Genomic DNA, 25,330 nt, shown 5'->3' on the forward strand with positions numbered 1-25,330 from the left:
CCCACTCCAAGCCCCCCGAGGTGCCGTTCCCAATGGGGGTTACCCCTTCCCAGGGTGTCCCCGGGGCTAATTACCCAAATGGCCACAGGCTGGCGCGAGCTGGCCGCTATTCCCTAATACAATTTATCCTCAAGTGCAATTTAATTTTCCGCAAGGCCGGCGGCCGGCCCCCGCACACCCAGCCACCTTCCCACCCCTCCCGCCGTGCCCCTCTTCCCTTTCCCACCTCAGCGCAGGCGAGAGCCTTTCGCCACGGCATCCCCCCTCCACCAGCGCTCGGGCCATAAAATCACGGGGGTCTGCTTAACGTCGATTAATTTTCCATTACAATTAGCAATGCCCTGTTTGACAGTGCCTGCGAGGGGAGAGGATTTCTCTGGCCGCTGGTGAGTACCCGGGTCTTGCTGGCTTCTCGCTCCAGGCCATAGGGGTGTATGTGGATAGGCTCATGACTAATTATTGGGGTAATTAAGAAGTGGGGGGCGGGGGGGGGGGGGGTGTGCTACTGGCATGCTGTGCACACAGGGGCTCAGCATGCTGCAGCTGGTGCTGCCCAGAGGTGAAGTGGCCCCCACTGAAGGGTGGTTGTGGCAGCTTTGGCCCCATAGGGATGTCCCCACCTGGGGCTGGGGGAGCTGGTTTTGTCACACGAGGGGACTCTGGGAGCTGGGCTGAGACCTGGCAAACTCACTGCACAGGTGGCACAGAGCCTTGCTGTCGGCTGAGCTCCCCCAGCACCTCCAAGCCCACTCGGGCTTTACTGATGGGGGACACGGCTGTGCTCACATGCCCCCAAGCATGGGCCAGACATGGGGTCTCCCTACAGCCCCCCTACCCCAATTCTGCCTTGGAACACCCCTTTGTCACCTGAGAACAAGGCACTGATGGCTCCTTCGGTGACACGCTGCCCAAACCAGCCCCAAACCCTGCGTGTCTGGGGATGGGGCACACAAGGGGGGCTGGGTCTGCAGCTCAGCAGAGGCTCTGGGGTTTGCCTGCTTTTTAATTGTTTAATTAATACCGGCAAGGAAGGTGTGGGAACACCATTCCTGCTCACCTGCGGGTTTTGTGACACGCTGCTCGTGTTCATCCAGCTGCAGGGCTGGAGGGGGTTCAGGCAATGCCAAGGAGGGAGCAGGGGCATCTGTGTGGGGCCGGAGCCCCCCTCAAACTGCCCCAGAAATACAACCTGATGAAAATCATGACATTCACCCTTCTGCAGGCTGGTCACCACAGACTCTCAGCTCTGTTTTAGCTTTGGGAGGAGGAGAAAGCCTGGAGGATGGCAATTCCCACCCATCACATATAGCTCCCCCCCCACCCCCCCCCCCCCTCAGGCACCAGCAGGACCCGACAGCACCTTGGGTGGCACAAAGGGGGTTTGCTGGCCAGCAGCTCATGCCCACCTCCACCACGCTCTCGCCCTGACATGCCAGGATAATGGGAGGAAAGCAAATCCAAAAGAGACAAAAAAACCCCAAAAAGTAACCTAAAAACCCCAAAGAGACCAAAAAAACACCAACACGAGGAACAGATGGACGCTAGGAAGGGGGGGGGGGGGCGACAAAGCAATACTACAAGGGGAGAAAAGGATGAAAGCTCTACTGGGAAGATGTGGTGAGCTGAGAGCGAGCAGGGAGGAAGGTGTCGGTGGATTGGGTTTTTTCATGGACACTGGTGGTGGCAGCCCCCGGCCGCATGATGCTCCCCCGAGGTGAAGGCTCGGTGCTGCGCGGCTCCCTTTGCCCGCTCACGGCTGCCACGAGAAGGAGCAGGGCAGAGGGGGCTGGATCAATCTGGCAAAGCAGAAAAATGAATGAAAATTGAATTCCCTGAGGAGAAGGGGGTGGGGGGAGCTGTTATCCCGGCTGAGAGATAAATCAGAGCGAGCCGGAGAGTGGGGGACGGAGACGACTTCCAGCAGCGGTGGAATAATTAGGGAAATAGGTTGGGAAAAACAAAGCGGTGGGACAGGGAGGCCACGGGGCAGCGTCCGTCTGTCTGCCTGTCCACATGTCCGGCTAAACTTCTCCCGTAAATCTGCCTTAGGGACCTGCCTTGCTGTGTGCTGGGAGCCACGCTCCTGCAGTGCCGGCTGGCTGGGGACAGTGCGGGGGGGGGGGGGGACAGCAGCCTCTGCCCCAGGGGGCTGCAGAGCGCAGGTGGCCAGGGGCGGTGGGGCCCAGGAGGTGCTTAATGCACTTAAGAGCCAGCACTTAATTTAGGGGAGAAGGGGAAGGGATGGGATGGGGTGGGATGGGTGGAAGGGGATGGTATTCACCTCCTCCATGGTGGGAAGCTGATTTAGGGGCTCCGTGGACTGTGGGGATGGTGGGCGGGGGCTCACTCCTGCAATGAGCGCACCCTGGTCTCTGCCCAGTGGTGTGAGACAAGCTGGCCAGGGTTTTGCTCGTAAAATGAAGCTTTGGGGTTAAAAACCAGCATCTCGTTGAAAAACTATTTTTTTTCCTAAGGAACCATCGGGCTTAATACATTTCTTAAGTTTTATTTTATTTTTAAACAACACTTTTTTTCCAATTGCTGGCATGTTCATCCCCCCCCCCCCCCCCCATTTCCTGAGGTGCCAGTTCATTTTTTTTCGGGTGGAAAAGCCTCTCCCTAGTTTGCATTTCAGCTTAGAAACAAAGGTACTGAAAGGGCACACGTGAGCAGAAGGTGGCTGGGCAAGCATCCTCCCCTCCCCGCGCTGCCATGTGCACCCCCTCGGAGGTGTCACCCTGCTGGGGCAGGCTCAGTGCTCTAAGCACCCCTTAGCCAGGCGGAGTGGGATGTCACAGTGCATCGGGGCCTTTCGGCACTGTTGTCCCCAGGCCGGTGATGCGGCAAGCGTCAGGAAGGGCGACGCTCAAGGCACCTGCTCTGGCTGACCTCAGCTGCATTTCAGCGAGCTTCTCTGCTTGGCCCTTTGCTGCTGGGCACTGCCAGGTACTGCCACCTCTCGACACATCGGTCTCACCCTGGTGCCACAAGCTGGGCTGCTCCAGGGTTTTCCCTCGGCAAAGCCCGACAGGGATCCTTCTGGAAGCCGTAGTCACACCAAGCTCTTTGCCCCGGGACTTTGGCATTGCCGCCCTCGTGCCACAGCAGCAAGCAGGGCTGTGGGGCTCAGTGTGCTGTGGCACTGCGGAGCTGGGTCAGCTCCCTCTGTGCCCAGAGGTGTCCCGGGGGACCTGCTGTTGGGATGGGCCCTGGGGCATGGGTGCGTGACAGTACCCTGTCGAAGCACAGCTTGTTGCTGTTGTGCCTGGCACCGGGGCTGCCCACGGGGGTTTACCAGCTGCCGGGAAATAAGTCACGTTGGCGTGGCGGTGAGGGGATGGTGACGCCGATGTCCGCCGGGGAGGGTGCCTGCCGGGCTGAGCCCCATCCCCGCGGCAGGTGGGACAGGGCTGGGGCGGTGTGCAGGAGCGGGAGAAGGTCCCTGAGTCCCGCTAGCGGGGACGGGGGCTTTGGCTCTTGGTTCTCTACCACCAATGGTACCGTCGAACAGAGCTTCCTGGCATCGGACAGCGCTCCCGGTCACGACAGCACTCTGTCGCGACAGCGCCAACCGCTCGAAGCCGAGCTCGGCCGCGGTGCGCTGGCGGCCGCAGGGCGCCCCTAACTCCCACCCCTTCCCGCAGGCCCCGCCCCCGCCCCACAGTCCCCGCCCCTTCGTCGGAAGACCCCGCCCCCTCCAGCCTGGGGCGGGCGGCGATTGGCCTCGAGTGGCCCGGCCCGCCCCCGCCCCCCTGCGGGCGGTGACGTCAGGCGCGCTCCCCGCAGGGTGAATGAATGGGAGGCGGGCGGCGCTGGCGGGCACAGCTGCGGCGCCGCGCCCGGGCCGGCACCGGCACCGGCACCGGCACCGCCCGCGGGACACGGCGCTGCCTCCCGCCGCGGGGCTCCGCCGGCCCGGGCCGCATCTCTCCCTCCCCTCTTCTCTCCCGTCCGCCGCCCCCGGGCCAATAAAATGATGCAAAGCTCCGCGCTCGCTGCCGAAGGGGCTGTCAAGGGGCTTCCCGAGATCCTCGGTGTGCCGGTGCAACGTAAGGACGCTTTTCTCTTCTCCCTCCTTCGCTCCCTGCCGCAAAGGCGGCCCCAGGCCGGCGGGGCAAGGCGGGCAGGAGCCGGCGGGGCAGCGCCCTGCGGGCTGGGCAGGTGCTTCCCGCTCCCGCCCCGGGGTGTTTTTTTCCTCCCCTTTGCTCCCCGCCCCCCCCCCCCGCCGTGTAGCAGTGTTAATTGATTAATTGTTAATAGACGTAAAAATTCGGAGCGTGCGGAAGGCAGAGCGGTGCCCCGTGGGCGGGCGGGCAGCGGCCGGAGCCGTGCGGAGCCGTGCGGGCCCGGCTCCGACGGGGAGGGCGGCCGCCGGCTGCGTGTGTGCAAATGCATGTGCAAGTGTACATGCGTGTGTGTGTGCCGGTGTGGGGCCCCGGCACCCGCCCGCCCCCGCGCACCCCCGGCCCGCAGCGCACGACTCCCCGCTTATATCGTTTATCGCGACAGGCAGCGCCTCACGAGCGGTGGAAAGGGACCCGCGGGTGTGCGGGCGCCTTAGTGGGACGGCGAGCCCGGCCCGGCTCGGCTCCGCGCGGCCCGTGGAGCGATGCCGCCGTGTCTGCGTCTAGCCAAAACCCACCTATATAATCTATACGTGCGCATATATGCCCTGTAGCTACAGGTAGCGTGTTCGTGTGAAGGCACATGCTCGCGGGCGCTGCGGGGGGGTGTATAAGCGTGTCTGGGAGGTGTATGTACCCACTTACGCGGGGGGTGTGTGTGTATGGATCCCACGGGTGTATGGACCCTCGCGTGTTTCTGCGGGACGCACGCGCCGGCAGCCGGCTGTCAGCCATAGGGGCCGGTGGCTTCCTCCTTTCTATAGGGCCGAGCCCTGGGCGGGGGGAGCCCGTGGGCACCCCCACCCCTATAGACGCGTGGAGCCGGTGCGGGGGCGGCCGGGCCCCGGGGCGCTCCCGGCCCGGCCCTGGGGCTGCTCGGGTGGGCGGCGGCGGCGCGGGATGCGCGGGTGTTGTTGTTATTATTTATTATTATTATTTATTTTTATTATTTATTGTTATTATTCTTTCTCCCCGTTTGCAAACGGCTCCCGAGAACCGGGGTGTCCCCGAGGGGCCGGAGCGGGGGCAGCCAGGGGATGCTCTGCCCCCCCCCCGCCCCAGGCACCGGCAAAGTTGAGGAGAAGGGGTCCCGGCGGCACGGGGGGGCCAGCCGGGCCCGAGCCAATTGGGGGCGGACAGCTGTGCCGGGGGGTCCGGCCGCATTTCGGGGGACACACAGGGGTCGGGCAGGGGCGTGCGCGTCCCGACCACCTGCCCGCTGCGGTCCGGGCTGCGCCCCGCCGCTTGCCGCTGCCCCCCAGAGCCTCCCCCGCCGTTTCGTGCCCCGCACCGGCCCCCGCCCCCCCCCCCGGCGGCTGTAATTCGTTTTCCGTGGGTATTTCCACGGGGGGTGAAGCCGGTGCCCCGGCCCGCTGCTGCCCGGGGGAGCGGCCGGTCCTGCCTCGCCGCGGGGGGGTCGCCCCCGTTATCCCCCGTTGCCAGGCCGCGGGGGGGGGTGGTGCGGGCAGCCACGTTTAACCGGATTTCACCGCAGCAGAGGGGAAGAGACCTCCCCGTCAGGAGCACGGAGCCGGTGCGGGGACAGCCCGGGTCTGTCCCACGGCCGGGTCCCCACCGTCCCCCTGCCACCGGATAACGGCCCCGATTCCCAGCCGCAGGGTGCCCCGCAGCCCCACTGATTTAAGGAGAAAACAGGTGCCTCGACCACCCTGGAGCAGCAATCGCCCCAGCAAAGCCCCCTGCTTTGGCCCCCGCGGGTGCCACCAAGCCCCCCTGCCCGTGACATTGCCGTTTCTGCACCCCATATCCGTAATTACCAGGAAACAATCCAACCAGATCCGATTCTTATTATTTATTTAAGCTTCAAAATTAATGGCAGGACCAAAACATGTCGGGGAGGGGGCTGCTGGAAAAGTTTCCAGGGCTCCGCAGCCGCCGGGCAGCTCCAGCGCCCGCGGCCGGCTCCCGGCTCCGCGTTACGCGCCTGAGGCCTCATCCTGCACCCTTACACGTGTGTTCGGCCCCTGGCCCGGGCAGGGAACACCTTCCCCAGGGAATGCAGCCCCGCTGCCTGCGCCGGGGTTACCCCCCCACCCCCACCCCCAGCAGCACCTCGGTATTTCATCGTGTGCGCCATGAAAATACGTGACATTTTCATATCTAATCGCTATTAAATCGCTGGTTTTCCTCGCTATTTAACCACTGCCCAGCTTCATTATTTTGTTTATTTATTAGCAGCGACTGTTTCTTACAGCATCCTCCTCAGCAAGGTTTTGGGGAGCCGAGCCTCCCCCTCCCCCCCCCCGCCTCCCAGGGCAAACCTCGCTACTGCTCAGCCTTGCAGGCGGAATTGTTAAAAATATAATTCCCAGTATTATTTATGAATATTGTTTTGCAAATCTCACCGAAGCAAAAACTTCTGCCAAAGCCTGTGGGAATCGTGCCCGGGTGCCGCCAGCCTCTGGCCAACGGGCTGGGGGGGGAGTTGATTAATCGCCGCTGGGAAAGTCGTTTGCGCGCTGCAGAGAAATGAATCGGAGGGTTTTTTTGCATGTAAAGGAATGAGGTTTCCTCCCCCCAAGAAAGTCTTTTTGGGGAGTCCCCGACCTGGTGCTTTCCGTGGATGTTTGGTGCAGGCTCCGGGACCGCCGGACCGGGACCGCCTTTGTGCTCCGGTTTCCCACCGGCATTTGCCGCGGTACCGATTCTGCAGCACCTTCGTTTCCGCGGGTGACGATCCCTTCCCCTTAAAAGAAAAGGAAAAATAAAACACACTCCAACGCACCCCAAACCCCAGAGAAGGGGCAGCTCGCCAGCCGGTGCCCGGGGTGGTGCGGAGCCGGCGCTGCGCATCCTCCCCGGCCGCTGCCCCGGCACCGCCTCCCCCCTCGGCTTCCGAGGTTTTTGGGATTTCAGAGGGATTTCTGAGGCCACCCGCCAGTTTGTTTCGTTTCCATCGTTATTTCTTTCTTTTTTCGTCGGGGAGGGATAGGGATGGAAGGCTGGACCCGTCGCTAATATATCATGGCACCGGCGGCCGCGCTGCAGGCGGGGGTCGGATCCCGGCGCACCGTGTCGGGCCATCGCTCGGCTGCCCCGGAGCGTGGGGGGCTGCTTGAAGCTGTAGGGGGATTGCAGATCTGGCAACGGCTTTGAATGGGATACGGCCAAATCCTGCCCGGGCAGCCGCCGGCGGGATGCAGGGATGCACACTGGCTGCGCGTCCTCCTCCCCGGCACATCGCCCTGGGGGGGACACGACACCCCCAGCCTCACCCGCCCGCCGCCCCGGCAGCGGTTTGCACTAGGGCTGGCTGCTGCATCCCTGGGGTGGTCCCCATGTCCCCGGGGTGGAGAGGAGGGGGCCGTGGGGCTGTCCCCTATGTAGGTCTGCCTGTCGGAGCATCTATCAAAGCGCCCTGCACGCAGAGCCAGCCCTGAGCTGCTGTTGGGCAAAGGCACCAACGCAACATATAACGCCATTAACATTATTCCTATTATAGCAAATAATTTAGTTAAAACAAGTAAAATAAATGGAAGGCTTTCGGCAGGCAGGGAGGCAGCGCTGCGCTGGCCCCGGCGCAGCCGCCTCCGTTGCAAAGCACAAAGCAGAGCGCAGGGGCTGTATTTTAGATATTTTTTTTCTACATGCACTGAGCAAACCAGTGGGTTGGCTGGGACACCTCCTGGTACCCCAGCAGCTCCCCCTATTATTATTATTATTATTATTATTATTATTATTATTGTTATTATTATTGTCAATGCACAGGGGAAAGCAGCCAAACGGGTGCGAGTTCTGCCCATCGCTGCGTGCACACACAAACCTGTGTGCATTTGGTTGGTGCCGTACATCTAGGGACAGATCGAATGCAAAAAATATGTCTCGTTAAAAAAACCCCACACACATTTTTCTCTGGAAACGTGGGGGAAAATATTGTATTATCTGCTGCAGTTGTTTGCTTGCCGAAATTAAGCTTTTGGGAAGGAAAAAGCTGTTTGTTAGCTTGTGGGTGTGTGTATATACGCACATATACACGCGAGTATGTGTATGTAGATGTATATGCATCCACACGTTTCTATAAATAACCATTTATATATAAAACATGTTTCACAAGCGTGCATACGTGTTTATGAAATAAATAAGAAATATTTACTCTGCAATGCCACCGAATGTACCTTCTCCCGGGGCTGATGCTCTGCTGCGTGCCATCCTCTGTGCCAGCGGCTTCCACATCGCTCCGAAACAGGTTTAACAAATGAAATACGGAAAATGTGGCTGCTGCCCACCTGCAGCCCTGGTGCCGCTCCTAGCAGCATGCTGGGGGCGAAGCAGCCAGGTATTTTCAGAGCAAGAAGGAGAAGAGGGACCTATGGAAGCTGTAGATAATTTTTTTTAATTTTTTATTTTTAAATTTATTCTACTGTTGTTAATGCGACACAGGCTTAAATGCCAGCAATAAATATGGGCTGAAGGGCACTGGGATTGTAACTATCTAACCTTGTGAATGATAAAATAAGCTGCCTTCACTGGAGATACGTGTCAGTACCCCAAAGTATTTATAAATAATGTTATTCGAGGCTGTAACAATTTTCTCCCGTGCTGTTTCCCTCCTTTCCCCCCCTCTTTCTTTCCTCTTTCCCCCCCTTGTCTTTCTTCTTCCCCTCCTTTCTTCTCTCCCTCCTTTCTTTCCTTTTTCCCCACCTTTCTTGCCTCTTTTTTTCCCTTCTTTCTTGCCTCTCCCCCCCTTTTCTTGCCTCTTTTTCTCCTCCTTTCTTTCCTCTTTTCCCTCCTTTCTTGCCTCTCTTTTACCCTCCTTTCTTTTCTCTTTTCCTCCCCTTCTTTCCTCTTCTCCTTTTTTCCTATTTTTCCCTCCTTTCTTGCCTCTTTTTTCCCTTCTTTCTTGCCTCTTCCCCCTCTCTTTTCTTGCCTCTTTTTTCCCTTCCTTTCTTTCCTCTTTTCCCTCCTTTCTTGCCTCTCTTTTCCCCTTCTTTCTTTTCTCTTTTCCTCCCCTTCTTTCCTCTTCTTCCCCTTCTTTCCTCTTCCTCTTTCCTATTTTTTCCCCTGCTTGCCTCTTTCCCCCCTTCTTCCCTTTTCCCCCCTTTCTTGCTTCTTTCCCCCCTCCTTTCATTCCCCTTTTTTCTCCTGCTTTCTTTCCTCTTTTCCCTTTCTTTCCTCTTCCTGCTCTTTCCTCCCCCTTCTTTCCTCTCCCCTTTTTTCTTTCCCCTTCTCCCTTCTTTCCTCTCCCCCCCACCCCTTCTTTCCTTTTTTTCCCTTTCCCCTTCTCCTCCCTTGATTAATTTCCTTCCTTTTCCCTCTCCCCCCGCTTTCCCCCTTTCCCAGTCTCCTTCCCTGTGCCCCGGGTGCAGTGCCCCGCTGCCGAGCCCCCTGCCCACGCCGTGCCCGGCCAGGGGGCTATCCCCCCCCGTCCCCTCCCCTGGCCGCCGGCGCTGGGAGCCCCTGGGCGCGGGGATCAGCTTCCCGCGGGTCAGTAAGGAGCCACCCTGCTCGGCCACTTCGGCTGGGGACAGCAGAGTCCCCCGAGCCTCCCCAGCACTTGTAGCAGCCATAAAAAAAAATATCCCGCCTCCCCCTCGCCACCCCCCCCACCCCCCCCCACCCCCCGGTATTTACTGTCAGCCGCTCTCTGGCAGGAGGGAGGCAGCCCTTATACATAAACATCTCTCCTGCTCTTAGGCTCTAGCTCCGGGCACGGTGGGGGGGTTCCCCCCCAAAATCAATCTGCTTTCATGCATGCGTGTCAGCATTCTGTGCCTGGCTTTTACCGGGCAATCTTCTCCTGCAGACTTTTACAGCACCTCCTGTTTATTCTCAACTACGGGCAGGTAGAGAGGGAGATAAATATCCAGCTCTCCAGATCTATAGAAGCTGTCCATCTATAGGCAGAGCCTGGGTGGCTGGGTATATACACCTTGCCTTAGGAAAAGCCTTCCTCCTCCAAGCATCCTCCCACAGTGTGGGTGCTGTAGGGAGCTGGATGGGGCTGGACCTGCTGTCCCCGGTTACTGGTGCTGTGGTCCAGCATGGCCTTGCTTCAGCCCATGTTTTCCAGCCTTTTCCAGCGGCAGGGGTCTGTAACACCCTGGCTGGATGGGAGAAAGCAGGCAGAAACCCTCTACCCCTGTCACAGGAAAACTGGGATCCAAAGGCATGTTGGACCGTGGGGATGCAAAGTCCCCCGGTGCCCTGGCACTGCAGGGCGAGGGGCACTGCAGGCTGCTGGGGGGGGGAGCAGCGTGGCCGGCACGGGTGGCTCGTGGTCCTTGGGGTGCAGTGGGAGCGGAGGGGAAGAGACGTTGGCCTTGCCTCTGCGGGTGGGGTGGAGGTGGCTGGTGGCCTGCACCCCTGGGTCATGGCAGAGACCCCCTGGTTGAACCCCTGGGTCACCACGGCAGCCTGGCCTCGGGGGAAAGGGGTGGCTGCGGGGAGCAACAAGCCGTGTCCCTGGTGGGGGGCTGGGCTGGGGGATGCCAGCCCAGAGGGAGTGAGAGGCAGGCAGGGAAATGGGTGGCAGGGGAGCAAGACAGAGCCTGAAAAATGGGGTGCAGAAGGAAAAAGCACCATGTGTGTGTGTCTCTGCCTGGTGGGGCCGTGGGCTTTGCTATCCCAGAGGATTTTGGCAAAGGTTTGCAAAGGAAGGTGTGCCGGGACACCGGCGAGGTGAGGGGTGGCAGCTCATCACCCTGCAAAGCACCGGCATGTGCCAGCGCAGGGCTTTGCTAGCCATGCCGGCTGGCTGGGAGCACCGAGGGGGCTGACGCTGCTCTTCTCTCCCCCTGCCCAGAGATCCCCCAGTGCGCCGGCTGCAACCAGCACATCCTGGACAAGTTCATCCTCAAGGTCCTGGACAGGCACTGGCACAGCTCCTGCCTCAAGTGTGCCGACTGCCAGATGCAGCTGGCCGACCGCTGCTTCTCCCGGGCCGGCAGCGTCTACTGCAAGGAGGACTTCTTCAAGTGAGTACCACTTGGGGGCACAGCCCCCCGAAAGCAGCATCTCCCACCCACGCAGCAGACAGACACAACCTATTTTGAAGTAGAATTTCCCCAAAATCTAAATTTATAAATTTTTTTGAGGTTTTTCTTGTCGTTCTTATGGAAATAACTGGAATGTTGGTGCTTTATAGCTGCCGCAGGCTGGATGCTGTTTGTTGGGCTTTAACCTTCTGAGAGCCCCACATCTCCCTGATGCCCCTGTCCCTCCCCTGTGCGGGTTTCCAGCCCCGTGGGGTGGCAAGCTGCGGTGGCTCGGCAGTGGCCCCGGCTCTGCTCGGAGCTAGAGGGCAGGAGAAACCCGCACAAGGCAGCGGCAGCGCTGCCTGCTCCTGCCCGCGCCGGGGTTTGCTGATGCTGCTTCTCTCCCTTCATCTTTTTACCTTTTTTTTTTTCTTCTCTTTTCTTTTCTTTTCTTTTCCTTTTTTTTTAATCCTTTTTTTGCTCCCAGTAGCGTGAAAACCTCATTTGATTTCTTTGGCAGCTGCCTCCGAGCTGTGCGATTGCCCAGCCTCGGCATTTCCCTGCTCCCGTGGGACAGGACAACCTGTTTCCCATTAAAAACGGCCTTTTCAGCAGGGATGCCCTGGTCCCTGGCTGCTGGCAAAACCTGGGAGTTTTCCCAGGGGATGGCAGGGGGTGTTGCAGCAGGGCTGGGCACAGCTCTGCCGGTGGTGAAACGCTGTCTTCGCGCCCGCTGCGGGGAGGGGGCCCGATCCTGGCCAGCAGGTGCCTTTTGCTGCCCGGGTGCAGGTGCCAGGGCCCTGGTGAACAGCAGCTGCAGCACCTCAGGGACAGGGGCCACCTCCCCGCACCATCATCTGCTTTTTCCCAGCTGTGCTGGCTCTCCACATCATTCCCCGCTGCCGGCCAGCTGGCTTAACCAACTGATGGCCATTACACCCGGTGCAAAACCCTGGGCAAGGCTTTCCCTGCCTGCCCATCCCTGGGCTGTCAGGCCTCCTACGTGCCACTCTCCCCACCCCCACCCCCAGCCATCAGGGCCAAGGATGCAGCTTGAATTCCTCCTCCCCAGCTGGGGAGCGTGCGGCCATCAAAGCAGCCGCTTACAGCCTGAGTAATAACACTTCAGTTCTGATATTTTCCAGCCTATTAATCTCCAAGTCATTTAAATAGTCGCCCAAAAGGTGCGGGTAATCAATGTTAATTAGAGTTGAAAGATCAGCGACTTTCTTAGATGAGGTCCTGCCTGGATTATTTGGTGCCAATCAATAGCATCTCAGCGCTCGCTCAGGCGCTCACCTCACCTTTCTTTCAACCGCTCATTGATTTTGGGGTAGGCAACCTGTGGGAGACATGAGGATTTAAGACCAACTTCAGAGGCAGGTTTGCAATGCAGGAGCTGCTTCTGAAAAGACCAGGTTTTTTTATTTTTTATCTTTATTTTCCTCCCCCAAATCGTAGTTCCTGGTCCTCAGCTGCAGGCAGCTCTGTCCTGGTTCTGGCTATTCCCAGCTGGTGTGGAAATATTCCGGGATGCTGGGGGATGTGTGTTAACATGGCTTTAGGAGTGCTGGGTGAGGTGGGGGTGGATGGGCAGAGGGAGAATGGGGGTATCAGAGTGCACTGTCTCAGCCTTGGGCACAGAAAGGTGTTTTCTGTCTGTCCTATCCTTCCTTCTGTACATACCTTCACCCCTTCTTCCCTCCCTCTGTCCCCTCAATCCCTTCATCCCTCCCTCAATCCCTTCATCCCTCCCTCTCTCCCTCTCCCATCCCTCCCTCCCAGCTGACTCCAGGAGAGCTGAGGTCTCCCCAGCAGATGTCCAGGGACTCTCCCTTTAGGATAGAAGCCCAGAAAACAAGAAAAAAAAAAAGGATTTCCCTCCTTGCCTTCTGCTTCCAACACCACTTTGGACAGCTGCTGAAATCACGCTGGTGCCACGCATTCCGGGGTGCCTGCCACCCGTCCCTGAGTGACACCTGAGTGACGTGGGGACCCAGCTTTGGTGGCTGTGCCCTGGCATTCTGGACGGCATGAGGGCACGGGCAGCTGTGGGGCTCGGGGGGGTGATTTTACATGATGGGGGATGTTTAACACTCAAGGGGGGCAGCGAGAGGTGCCCAGGGTGGCTGTACCCCCTGGGCACCCCCAAATGCCACTGCCTGCCCCTTTTGGGGCAGGGAACCAAAGGGCTTGGGTTTTGCTGGGCCACCTCCTTTGAAGCAGATGGGTCTGTTCAAGGTGTAGGGGACAAATTTATCCTGATAGCTTTGCTGCCTGAGCTGCTGCTGCAACACCTGGGTGGCTCCGTGGGGTCCCAGTGCCCCACTGATGAGGTGTTTGAGGGAGCTGGGGGGAGCAGGGGAGACCCAGGAGAGCCCTTGTGGTGCCAGCGGGAGGTGGGGGGGATCTTTCCCCTGCCAGCCCCAAAGCCCACAGCATCTGCTGCTGGAACCACCAGTGGGATGTCCACTCGTTTTTGACTTTCTCTCGTGCTGCCACCCCCTCGTGGCACGTGTCACCCACGTGCTGTTAGTTCAGTTTACACCAGGTGTCACCTGGGTGTCAGCCTTCATGGCTACAGGGGCAACCGCCCCCCACCAGGGCACGGCTGCACCCACGCAGGCACCCAGCTTGGGGTGCACCCACAGCGGCAGGCACCCCAGGCTCTCTGCAGCAGAGTGCCTGCCATCCGCGGGGGCTGCTGGGCGAGATGCATGCTCCTTGCATGCTCCTTGCACGCTTCTTCCACTCCTCTTGCACACTCCTTGCACACTTCCCGCACCATTCTTATGTGGTCCTTGCATGCTTCTCCCACGCTTCTTGCACCATACTTACATGCTCCTTGCAAGCTTCTTGCACCATTCTTGCTTGCTCCTTCCACGTTCTTATCCCATTCTTGCATGGCTGCTTGTGTGCTGCTTCCACACTCCTTGCACACTTCTTGCACGCTCCTTGCAACCGTGTTGGCGGACTTGCTTGGCCCCACGCCTACCCCAAGCCAGCACACCCAATGCACCCATCGGGCTGTCATTATGGTGTAAGAGCCCCATCATTCTGCATTAATCTGGGATTCATCATGCTAGCGGGGCGGCGTAATTAATTTATTTGGTATTAATGTGGATGAAATATGTACTGTCCTTGCAGGGGAAAATCAGGCAGCCTATAAGCATTAGTTAAAAGAACCATTAAAATCAAACCTTCCTCAGCTCCATTAGGCTGGTCTTTCACACTGAAGAAGATAAACCCCTGCCGTGTGAAGTGTCATGCATAATTAGGTTGATTGCTGGTTTAAACTCTGCCCTGTCTCCTGGTCCCCATCCCATCTCTGGCGAAGCCCACCTTGCCGAGCGACTTAGGGTCACCCACTTCTCCTTGCAGACGTTTCGGGACCAAATGCACGGCGTGCCAGCAGGGCATCCCCCCCACCCAGGTGGTCCGCAAAGCCCAGGACTTCGTCTACCACCTCCACTGCTTCGCCTGCATCATCTGCAGCCGGCAGCTGGCCACTGGCGACGAGTTCTACCTGATGGAGGACGGGCGGCTGGTCTGCAAGGAGGACTACGAGACTGCCAAGCAGAACGGTAGGCACCCTGAAAGGGCTACGAGGTGGGACATCACACCGAGGGGTGGCCATGGTTCGTGTCACTGCTGGAAGGTGTTGTTGCGGGCTCTGAGGCAGCCAGTTCTGGGGAGCTTTTCCCCAGCAGTGTGGGCTGGAGGTGTGGGGCTGCTCATGCTGCTGCAGTCAGGGCTGGTACCAGCTTCTTGGCTTGCAGATGACTCCGAGGCAGGTGCTAAGCGGCCCCGGACCACCATCACGGCCAAGCAGCTGGAGACACTGAAGAACGCCTACAAGAACTCCCCCAAGCCCGCCCGGCATGTGCGGGAGCAGCTCTCCTCCGAGACTGGGCTTGACATGAGGGTGGTGCAGGTGAGGCCGTGGGGGTGCCCCTCTCCACCTTGCCCCTAGCGAAGGGGGACGCAGGGGTCCCGCTGGGGTGTCTGAGTGCTGGGTTGCAGGGGGTGCCAGTCTTCAGGGGATGCAGAGGTGCTGGGGTGTTGGGGTGGCATGGGTGTCGGGGAGCTGGGTTGCAGGGCTGCTGGGCTGCTGGCTTGCAGGGGTGTGTGGGAGCTGGCATGCAGAGTTGCAGGGATTCAGGCATGCTGGGATGCTGGGCTGCCAGGGTGCTGGCCTGCTGGGGTGTAGGGGTGCTGGGTTGCCGGGGTGCTGGGCTGCATGCGTGTGTAGGAGTTGGGTTGCACAGGTGTTGGCATGAGGCACTGCAGGGGTGCTGGCGTGCCAGGATGCAGGGGTGCTGGCGTGCTGGGTTGCATGGGTGTGTGGGAGCTGGGTTGCAGAGGTGTTGGCATGCCGGGTTGCAGAGGTGCTGGGTTGCATGGGTGCTGGCATGCTGGGTTGGAGGGATGCCAGGGTGCTGGCACGCTGGCATACTGGGAGGCATGGGTGCTGGTATGCGAGGTTGCAGGGGTGCTGGCATGCAGAGGAGCCAGGGTGCCATCCATGTCCCCATTCCCCGCCTCAGGTGTGGTTCCAGAACCGGCGGGCCAAGGAGAAGCGGCTGAAGAAGGACGCGGGGCGGCATCGCTGGGGGCAGTTCTACAAGAGCGTCAAGCGGAGCCGCGGGGGCGGCAAGCTGGAGAAGGAGAGCTCGGCCGAGGACTGCGGCGTCAGTGACAGCGAGCTCAGCTTCCGCGGTGAGCAGGGTGCTGGTGGGGGGCGGGGGGGCTGCAGGGCTCCCCCCTGCGCTGACCCCCCTCCTCTGCTCTCCCTCCTCTCCCCGGCAGAAGACCAGATCCTCTCCGAGCTGGGCCACACCAACAGGGTTTATGGCACCGTGGGGGACGTGGCGGGCGGACAGTTGCTGAACGGCGGCTTCTCCATGGAGGGGACGGGACAGTCGTACCAGGACTTGCGGGACGGCAGTCCCTACGGCCTCCCCCAGTCGCCGTCCTCCATCTCCTCCCTGCCGTCCCACCCGCCCTTGCTCAACGGGCTGGACTACGCCATGGACGGCAGCCTGGGGCTGGTGGCCCACGGGGCGCAGGGGGTGAGTCAGACGCTGCGGGCCATGGCCGGGGGGGGCCCCACCTCCGACATCTCCACGGGGAGCAGCGTCGGGTACCCAGACTTTCCCACCAGCCCGGCCTCCTGGCTGGACGACATGGATCACCCCCCTTTCTAAGCGCCGCTCGCCCCCTGCCCCGGCCCCCCTCGCTCCCTCCCCAGCCTGCAAGCTCAGCACTGAGGGTACCCGCCGCTGGTTGACCTTTCCAGGATTTCCCATGGGAATGGGCCCTGGAGGGCTGGAGGGAGGGGGGGCGGCATCGGCGATGGCCGGGGGTGGCTGTGCTTGGGGCGGGGGGCACAGATGCCTTTGGGTGTAAGCACAAGAGAGGTGTTGGCGCACGGGATGCACGGCGAGGACCCCGGCGCAGGGCTGGGGCACGGTGCAGCGCTGGTAACGGTGTGGGCTGGCGAGAGGGAAGGACAATCAAGGATGGCAGCGTCCATCCCGGTGCCCGTGCCAGCCCCGCACCCCTCCTGCTGAGCACCGCTGCTATTTTCAAGAGTTATTTTTCGATATGGAGTTGAAATGACTCGGCGCTGCCTGGAGCCTCAGCAGAAAGAAAAAGTCTATATTGTAGAAGCATTTATTTTGGCGAGGCTGGGGACCTGTCCGGGCAGGGCCACTGCCCCGCTGCCCGGGGGCGATGCCGCCCGCTCCTGGCCTGGTGGGAGCAGAGCCGTCGTGCGGTGGCTGTGGGGCCGCGATTTATCACTGGGTGCACGGGCGCGCTTACGATGCATCACTGTGGGTTTTACCTTGGTCATGTGTCGGGGAGGAATTAAAGAAGAAAAAAAGCCTCGATCCAGCCCAGGGTGCCCAATGGCTGGGCTGGGCTGGGATGCTCGGGGCTGGCACGTGGATGGCAGCCGCTGCAGGTGCTGGGGAAGGGGGGGCAGGAGAGGTGGGGAATGTTTGATCTGAGGGTATTGCAAAAAATTCCCCCCAAAAGAGGGAAAAAGAGCGTTTCATCAGCTGCAGGAGTACCCACGCGGTGGGGAGCGGACGGTGTCGGGGTGTAAGACCCCCATGGAATAGGCTACCCACCTCCTTCAGGGCTGTGGGGCTGACAGGACCAAAGGTGGGTGCAGGCAGCTGGGGAGGACCCAGGTGGTTTTGGCACCAGCCTCCAGCCCCTTCCTCAAAACCTACATCCCTGGGCTTGTGACACCCACCTGCCCAGCTCCCCCACACCCCCAGCCTTGCCAGGCTGAAGCATTCAGCCCAATGGATAAAACCCAGCTCCATGCTTGCTGCCCGGTGTGCCGGGCTCTGCCCCAGGCCCACAGGGATGCCCTGGCCATGGGGTCCCTGCCATTCCCCCCAGCTCTGGGGTGATGCTGATGATCCCGCCTGCCCTTCAGGAAGGGCTGCGGGCAGATCCAGTTAGCCAGCTGCTGCCAGAGGCCGGGGGGGCTCTGAAAGCAAAGGGAAAAAAAGAAGAAAAATGAAAAAAAATTATGCCACACAAGAAAGCACATCACTGGTATGTCCCTGTCCCTCCCCGCCCCCCCCCAGCTGGGTGTGTTGGTGCTGCAGGAGTCGCCCCAGCTGCACCCATGTGCCTCCCCCCACCCCCACCCCTGCAACCTTGGGTGCTGCTTTGTGCCAAGCCCCCGGCCTCGCCGGGCAGCGTGGACGGCTGGTGGGGAGGGGGACGGGGGCAGCCATGCCCACTGCTCTCCACCCCCCTTTGACAAGGCCAAACGCCCCCTCCCCTTGCTGTGTAAATTTTGTACAGTACCAGAAAGTGAAAGTCTTGTTTCCTGGGGGGAAAAAAAAAACAAAACCCAACAAAAATAATAATAATAATAATAATAATAAAAAATTTCAAAGAATGAAACCTTATTTATTGCCCTGTCTTTGGGGAGAAAGGACGCCCCAAACTCCCCCAAATTCGCACCCAGGGCGTTGCTTTTGTACCCTGCCTCCGGTGTGTTGGCATGAGATGTGTACGGTCACCCCCTCTGCCTCGAGGGAAAGCAATGTCAAATAAACTCGGGATGCTCTTTAGCAGCTGCTGTCTTTGGGATTTTCTTCCTCTATGGGAGGGCAGCAGCCACCAGCAGCATCACCTGCCCCGGCACCATCGGCTCTTTGGTGTTGGATCCCTGGGTCTTGTCTGGATGGAGGAGCTGGCATCCCTGGAATGAGACAAGCGACATGGCCAGCGACATGGCCATCGTTCCCTGGCTTTATGTGGGCATGGAGAGGTGGGTGGGTTTGGGGTGGGCAGCTCCAGCCCTGCCACGTGGTACCCCACGATGCCCGCAGCGTGCCCACCGCTGTCGCCCGGCTGTACCACCACAGCACTCGGCGGGCACAGGTGAGATGGCAGAGCCATGCCGGGGCGGGGGTCTGAGCCCCTCCACAGGCACCGGTGTGTTGGCTTTCTGTATTTTAATCATTTTAACATTTAATGCTTCTCAATTAAAGTGATTTCCTGGAGTAGATGCCAAGCTTAGGGCGAATGCACATTAACCACTTTCTGTATCGGTAGTTAAAGGCACTAAGGGATTTAAACAGCAATCCGCAAGGCTGCTGGGGAAAGGTTTGGCTGAATAAAGCAGATTATAAACAATAATATATGTCTTTCTCTCCTCCCCCCCCCCCCCCCCGCTATATATTTTTTTTTTTTTTTGGAAAGGCTCCAACCTCACAAACGGACCTAAAGTGCTATAAACATCTCCAGGGCTGAGCGCTCAGCCCCCAACGTGCTCTCTGAAAGCATGGGCAGCGCTTTCCATCCCTGTTTTAAGAGAGATTTTTTTTATTACCCAGCCTGTCCATCAAGCCAGGCGGTGGCTGTGCATTATGGCACTGCACAAGGGTGGCCTCGCTTGTCCCTAACCTCGATGCCACCACATCTCCATCCCACAGGCAGGGGGGTAGCTCCAGGCGGAGCCCCCCAGCTTTGGGGTTGGTGTCTTTGCTTCATCCGCATCTGGATGCAAAAGCGACCGGCGTTGCTGTGGGCACCCGTTGCATTCTGACCGCACGTGCTGTGACTGCGGTGGGACCAGGCACCACCAGCCCCTTGACAGGGTGAAGGAGAGCAGGAGCCACTGCCTTCCCCCAGGGTCAGAGGGCTGTCGCATCACCGCCATCGGGTAAGCATTGCCCCGTAGGGACCCAAAATATTGCAATCTGACGTTTAGTGGAGAGCATTAATCATTGGCAGCTTGCTTCATGCTACCGAGGTGATGCTTCTCCGCATCCCAGCTCCCTGCCAGCTTGTTTCACCAGCCCCTTGTCACCACTGGGCAGCAAATCGTCCTCCAACACAGAGGGGCTGGTGTGTGCGTGGTGGCTGCGAACAGAAGCACAAGGGGTATTTTATTTTTGGCCATCCAAGCTCCAGCTAGGAAGGCAGTTTCTCTGGGATGTTTGTAAGGAGCAGGCTTAGACCTCAAGTTTCCTACTGACGTCAGAAAAAGCCCTAAAGGTTGGTTTGTGGGTTTTTTTTTTCTTTTTCTGCAAAAGCACCAGAGACTGCCACCACGGCTCCCCAGTCCATCAGACCCCTCCAATATTAAATTAATGGGAAATAAGTTGATGTGATCAATACAATGGCCCATACAGCCCGTTAACTTACCTAAGCCATTTTGTCCTCACCACCATGTCTGGCCCGCGCCTCGTGTGTGTGAGCCGTGCCGTGGTGGTGCTTTGGCTGCTGGTGGCACTGAAGCCAGTGCAGCCGTTCCTCTGTGTCAGCAAAAGCTGGCAGGAGCCCGGCCGCTGCCGTGAGGGGCCAAAACCCACGTGTGCCTCCTGCCCAGCCAGTCCTTAGTGGAGGGAACATTCCCATTTATTTTTCTGGAGGCTGGAAGTGCTGCAGAAAGGCAAGCAGCTTCCCATCACAGTGATGGAGATCTCCTACACTCCCCCCAGGCTGTAAATCTCCTTGTCCAGGGAAAAGCAAGCGGCACAGCAATGCCCCACGGGGAAGGCACAGCCTCTTCTTGCCACGTCCACCCACCCGACACCGCAGCCTCCCTCCCTGCCAAGCCCAAAGTACAACCCCATCCCCGGCAGCTCCCCTGGACCCACCGGCACAGCCCAGTAGATCCCGATGAGGAAGCAGTAAGCCCCACGAGCATCCCACCTCACTCCAGCACCCCAGGCTTCGCACATCTTTCTCACTTTCTGGGTATTTGGCCAGCTGGGAGGAATATGAAATGACCAAGACAGGCCCACAGGGTGACAGGGCAAGTGCAAGTTTCTGTCTGTGCCCAGCTGTTACAAAACCCCAGCCCTGAATGAGCCACCCTGGGGACTGGCACGTGACGGGGGGGACCCGGAGCTGCTGATGGAGGTGGAGTTTTAACGCTGTTTAATTCAGCAAAGTGGTTGTGTGATGTGGTACAAGTCCTGTCAGCTTGGAGAGGCTGGTTATCCATAAAGCACTCATCTTACACGCGTTAGGTGTGAACCAGAGGGACGGACAGACAGCTGTGTGTCCCTGCTGCCTTTCGTAGTCCCCTCTTCCCAGGATGAGGGCTTGAGCAGAGCTTTCCAAGGGCTGTGACAGCGCTGAGCTGCCTCCCACCCTTATATTGCTTCTGGGGAATCAAGCCACTCCCTGCATGAAAAACACACAGAGGCTGTGACCCAACACTGTGCTTTTATTTATAATATTTTGTTTGGACCCACGGGAAAAGAAAATAAGCCAAAACCCAACCAAATGGTAGAGATGAGCATCTCACCTGGCCCAGCAGCCCTCCCTACAGAGGAGCCGACCAGTCAGCACAGGCTGACAGGTGAGACATCTGATCCAGTACTTGTGTTTAATATGTTAAACCAGTAACTGGGGCCTTCTCGAGGCCCTCTCCCCCTCCCCTGCTGCCCCCCACCCCCCCCCCACCCCCCCAAATACTGATAAATGTCAGAACATGCAAAACCCTGCTCCCATCCTGCTCAGGATATGCGCTCAGCCAGCCAGCTCTGGTGCTGGCGAGCCCACCCAGACCCTGTGCTCTAAAAGCTCCCCTTCGGATCCTGAGGTGTTCCGGAGGGCAGCGGGGGAAGAGAAGGGGCGTTATTGCGGAGCATCTCTGTCCTGGGCACCGCGTTGGCCGCGGGTTAGGTCTGGCCAGCGGTGTGCTGCTGCAGAGCTGACCTGATGGCTTTACAGTCTGTCACCTCCTCCGGCAGGCAGCCCTCCTGGTCCCGGAGCGTAGGGTCGGCCCCTGACTTCAGCAACAACTCCACGATGTCCAAAAACTCACAGGCGGCAGCTGGAGGGAGAAAGGGAAGGATTAGTCTGGGAAGCCTGACCCGAGGCGGCAGTGATGGGTGTTTCTGGAGCGGTGCTGTAGCTGTCAACATCCCATGCGTGTGCCAGAGGCAAAAAATGCCATCTCAGCACCTGGCCAGGCGGAGCAGATCATTTTTCGGGGCAGTGTTCGGTACTCAATGTATTACTTGCCTTTGGATTTAACAGTGCAAAGGAAAGAGACAAGACAGAGTGGAAGAAATGACAAGCCAGGAGTCCCGAGGGGGTGTGACCAGTGCAGCCATCACCCAGAGCCCGCAGCTCAGCCACGGAGCCACCGGGAGCCAGGTGGTTTGCCGGGCATCACCTGGGATGACGCACGGGGTGCCTGGGCACAGTCTGGCTAATGCTCCTTCGCCCCCAGGACTGCAGACACATCTTGGGAAGGGCCCCAGAGTGCAACTGCAGCATGGCACAGAGCCCCAGAGTGCCACCTGGGAAAGCACTGCCTGCTTGCTTTGGTACCCAGAATTTATAACACACTTCTCATTTATAACGTATCGGTAAGCCCCTACTCCTCAGTTGCCTCCTGAACCTCCAGGGCTCCACAGGGAGCAGGTCCCAGGCAGGACATCATCAGTACTGCCTCACACCCGGCTTTCACCCATCATTTCTCCTTGTAGAAAATTCAGATGGTTTTTAGCTGCTGGCTGGCCCTGCCCTAAGCTCCAGGGAATGTGCCTGTGCCCACGGGCAACCAGTAGCACCACTGTTATTCCTAACTCACACCTCCACCAGCAACTATTTTTTTCAACCACGATTTACTCTGTCAAGATAGAATCAAGTTTGACTTGAGCTCTTCCCTGTCCCGAGGATGTAACAGCCTGGCAGCTTTCAGCTCCCCCTCCAACCCGGCTGAAGGATGTTAAAACCAAAAAAAAACAAAAATAAAAGAACTAGGAAGACCAGGAAAACTCTTAACATTGAAGAGCTGGGCTTGGCTGACGTCAGCAGAAGTCCCAGTCCCTGGATTTTCCCTTAAGCCCGTGCAATGCAGACCCTAGCAAAGCCACAAGCTGCCTTACGAGACTGCACAGCCGGCAGCTTCTTCTTGCATTGGTGGCAACTGGTTTTCACTGTATTTCAGGCGCTTTTACAACATAACCGACCAACTCTTTTTTGCTGTTAAATGTAGTCATTAAAAGCGTCTTCTGCATTACTCCGCAGTTTTCTACCAACCCAAAGGGACAAGCAGCAATGTTTAATTAAAATAAATTTGACGTGTGATTGGAGCTTATACTGAAGGAGATTAAAAAAAAGGGGAACAAAAGGGGCAAGGGGCTGGTGAGGAAGCAGGTGGGGGTGTGGATGAAGCTGAGCTAAAGGGCCAGGGGACGTGTCCCGGGGCGAGGGCACAGCACTCTTGCAGAAAGCAGACTGCCAGGGGTGCCAAGGACGCTGGTGCTGGCAGCTCCTGGGGATGGGGAGCTGGTGCCCGCACGGGGAGAGGCAGCATCCTCGTCTGGTGCCGCTGCCATGGGTGCTGACAGCCCGTGTCCTCGAGTGGGCTGCGGACGTTCCCCAGGGATGAGCACAGCTGCTGGATTTATCGCGCCCCAAGACCCTCGATTTGTCAAGGGCCGGAGCGGCAGCCCTGACACTGGCACGGGTGAAGATGAATTTCCATTCAGCGCAGTTTGCCTTCCGACTCCATTAATCCTCAGGGTTCAGATGATGAATTTCTTTTCTTTTTTTTCTTTCTTTCTTTTTTTTTTTTTATTATTTATTTTCCCTCCAGCGTCCCCTCCCACTGCCCTGCCACAGCACAGAAAGAGCCGAACAGATGGTGCTTTGCAGGGAAGCCGGAGCGCCCATGAGGATACAGAGCCTGCCCACTCTGTGGCCACGTGCTCGGAGAAGCCTTGATTTCCTCTGGGAGAGGCAGCGGCAATGATTTTAGTATTCCCAGCGGGTGGGTGGATGGATGGATGGAGAGGAGACGAAGACTAACGGGCCGTTTAGCCGAGAAACCATGCTCGTACCCATCATCACAGCAGCGACCGCTGCCTCTGGTCCAGGGGAGAGGGGGTCCAGCGGTGGGTCCCGCTGGTGAGCCGGTGCCTTCGGACCGTGCTGCCAGCTGGCCTCCGCTTAACCTCCGATTAAACCCGGGGTCGGCGCCGATCGGAAGGAGGCAGGATTTATAACCCGCAGCAGGATGCAGTTTGACACCGGCTCTAATCAGGAGAGCTGTCACCACAAGGACAGCTGTCAGGCCACGCTGGCTCATAAAAAGGGATGGAGACACCCTAAAAGCAGTGGCTGCCTCGCTGGCCTTGCTCATGGGATTTAACCCTTCCCCAAACAGCCTCTAACAAAAGGGAAGGCCTTGTAAAAGCACTGCTCTGCTCAGCACCGCCACAGACAGTTTTCACAGGAGCTCTCATGCCTCTCTGCTGCAATTAATGGCTCGGTTACGAAGTGCTTACTGAGATGGTATCAGGAGATTTTCAGTGAGTTCCAGTTTCAGGCCAATAGCCACTTGAATCCAACCCATGCACGCATTTAACAAGCTCTTTTCAAGATCAGGGTGATTTATGACCAGATCAGCTAAGTAAGGGAGCGAGGACAGCCTGGGCGCAGCGATGGTCAGCCAGGGACAGCAGGGCACTTGTGGGCACACCCGACCCAGAGAGGCTTCCCCAAAGATGATGTACAGGGAGGGGAGCTGGGATAATACTCAAGAAGAAGAAAAAATTCTACCACTTAAAACATTTGGGGGAAAAAACCCCTGCTAAACCGTCGTTACTGAAACAGCCGAGCTGGCAGGGCGGATCAGAGAAACCATTTTTGAAATAATGTTATTTAAATCAGTTGTGTTTGTGTTAAACAATCTGCTTCAGTCACCAGCCAGAGGGATCCACCTGCACGTCATTTACATGGAGGTGATGCATCCACCTTTTACTTTCACATGTTGGACCCGCTTGAAGCAGGTGCTCTTGGATAACTTACACACTACGCTTTTGCACGACCTACTATAACCCACTGTGCACCCCTCAGCAGGCAGGTGTCAGTGCTGGAGTTGGGAGCAGGGGAGAGAATCTTCCCAGGAGAGCAAGAGCCCAAACTGTGGCATGAGCTGGGCAGAGGAAGAGGCAATGTGGCATCAGAAGCTGTCACTCTGCTGACACTGCTGCACTAAGCAACAGATTTGCTACTCCAGTCGGAATGATAAAATATTGAAAAACAAGAGTATCCTACAGGAAAGATCACATGGGGAGAAATCATACATCATGGTGATTACAGCGATCGGTTCAGGGGCCCTGGAATCTGGTAGTTTAGATCCAGATCCAAATGCCGTGCCTTGCACTGATGTTCTGCAAAGCAATTTGCCATCCTGCTAATGTCCTTGTGGAGAGATCAGAAAGAGAGAAAAAGACACAAACACTTGAGAATTACAAGTATGCTCTTAATTACACACTGACAGGCATCGAGAGAGAGTATAAAATAATAACTGGGTATGTCTTAATTTTGGGGGAAAAAAAGTGATACAGATTAAATTGATACTTTTCTCCTATTCCCCGCGCATCAGAACCGCATGTGTCACTTTAGTCTCTACTCTTCTCATTTGGAACTAGAACAATCTTTCAATTAAAGATCACTATAAAATCGCGCATCTAATTAGCACGTTAATTGTTAAGAGGGGCAGGAACTGTAACTTCGCTCTGCTGATTTTGCTAGTGGAGAACCTGCTGCTCTCAGCTGCGATCACACAGGTTTGTCACCAGGACACGATGAGGGGAAGGACACTCAGCCCCTTCCCCTCAGCTGCGGAACCTGGGGAAGCTGGTACCCAGCCTCCTCTCACCCTGCGATGGCTGAGGGATTTAGCATCCCCTAACCAGCGCCACTCCTGGCTCTGGAGGTAGCACAACCACGTCCTGGAGGCACAGAGGGAAAACTCTG

The 25,330-nt window shown here is 58.1% G+C and overlaps 2 protein-coding genes across 5 annotated transcripts in view; one reads left to right on the top strand and one right to left on the bottom strand.

Moving 5' to 3' along the window:
* Positions 1–252: 252 nt before the first annotated feature.
* Positions 253–18,711, top strand: LHX4 (LIM homeobox 4). Of its 3 annotated transcripts, none has more exons than XM_027800612.2 (6): positions 253–386; positions 10,888–11,059; positions 14,441–14,643; positions 14,839–14,993; positions 15,607–15,778; positions 15,869–18,711. In XM_027800612.2, the coding sequence occupies exons 2-6, from the start codon at positions 10,995–10,997 to the stop codon at positions 16,264–16,266; spliced, it is 993 nt and encodes a 330-aa protein (XP_027656413.2). In that variant the 5' UTR covers positions 253–386; positions 10,888–10,994; the 3' UTR covers positions 16,267–18,711. The 3 variants fall into 3 exon arrangements, with proteins under 3 accessions (XP_027656413.2, XP_055581263.1, XP_055581264.1); XM_055725288.1 differs by lacking the exon at positions 253–386 and adding an exon at positions 3,788–4,049; XM_055725289.1 differs by lacking the exon at positions 253–386 and adding an exon at positions 3,788–4,049 and having other exon boundaries at positions 15,872–18,711.
* A 2,043-nt stretch (positions 18,712–20,754) lies between these two features.
* ACBD6 (acyl-CoA binding domain containing 6) overlaps positions 20,755–25,330 on the bottom strand; it is an 87,986-nt gene continuing 83,410 nt past the window's right edge. For both annotated transcript variants that reach the window (XM_055724824.1, XM_055724821.1), the window contains one exon: positions 20,755–21,386. In XM_055724824.1, coding sequence (XP_055580799.1) covers positions 21,232–21,386 — 155 coding nt within the window. In that variant the 3' untranslated portion in view covers positions 20,755–21,231. The remainder of the gene's footprint in view (positions 21,387–25,330) is intronic.

Source organism: Falco cherrug, chromosome 12, assembly GCF_023634085.1.
Source record: "Falco cherrug isolate bFalChe1 chromosome 12, bFalChe1.pri, whole genome shotgun sequence".
Lineage (NCBI taxonomy): Eukaryota > Metazoa > Chordata > Aves > Falconiformes > Falconidae > Falco > Falco cherrug.

Bases quoted from the DNA above. Each gene is read 5' to 3' on its own strand.
- LHX4 (XM_055725288.1), top strand. From the start codon at position 3,974: ATGATGCAAAGCTCCGCGCTCGCTGCCGAAGGGGCTGTCAAGGGGCTT. The intron at 11,060-14,440 runs GTGAGTACCACT...TTCTCCTTGCAG, and splicing joins TGCAAGGAGGACTTCTTCAA to ACGTTTCGGGACCAAATGCA. The intron at 14,994-15,606 runs GTGAGGCCGTGG...TCCCCGCCTCAG, and splicing joins TTGACATGAGGGTGGTGCAG to GTGTGGTTCCAGAACCGGCG.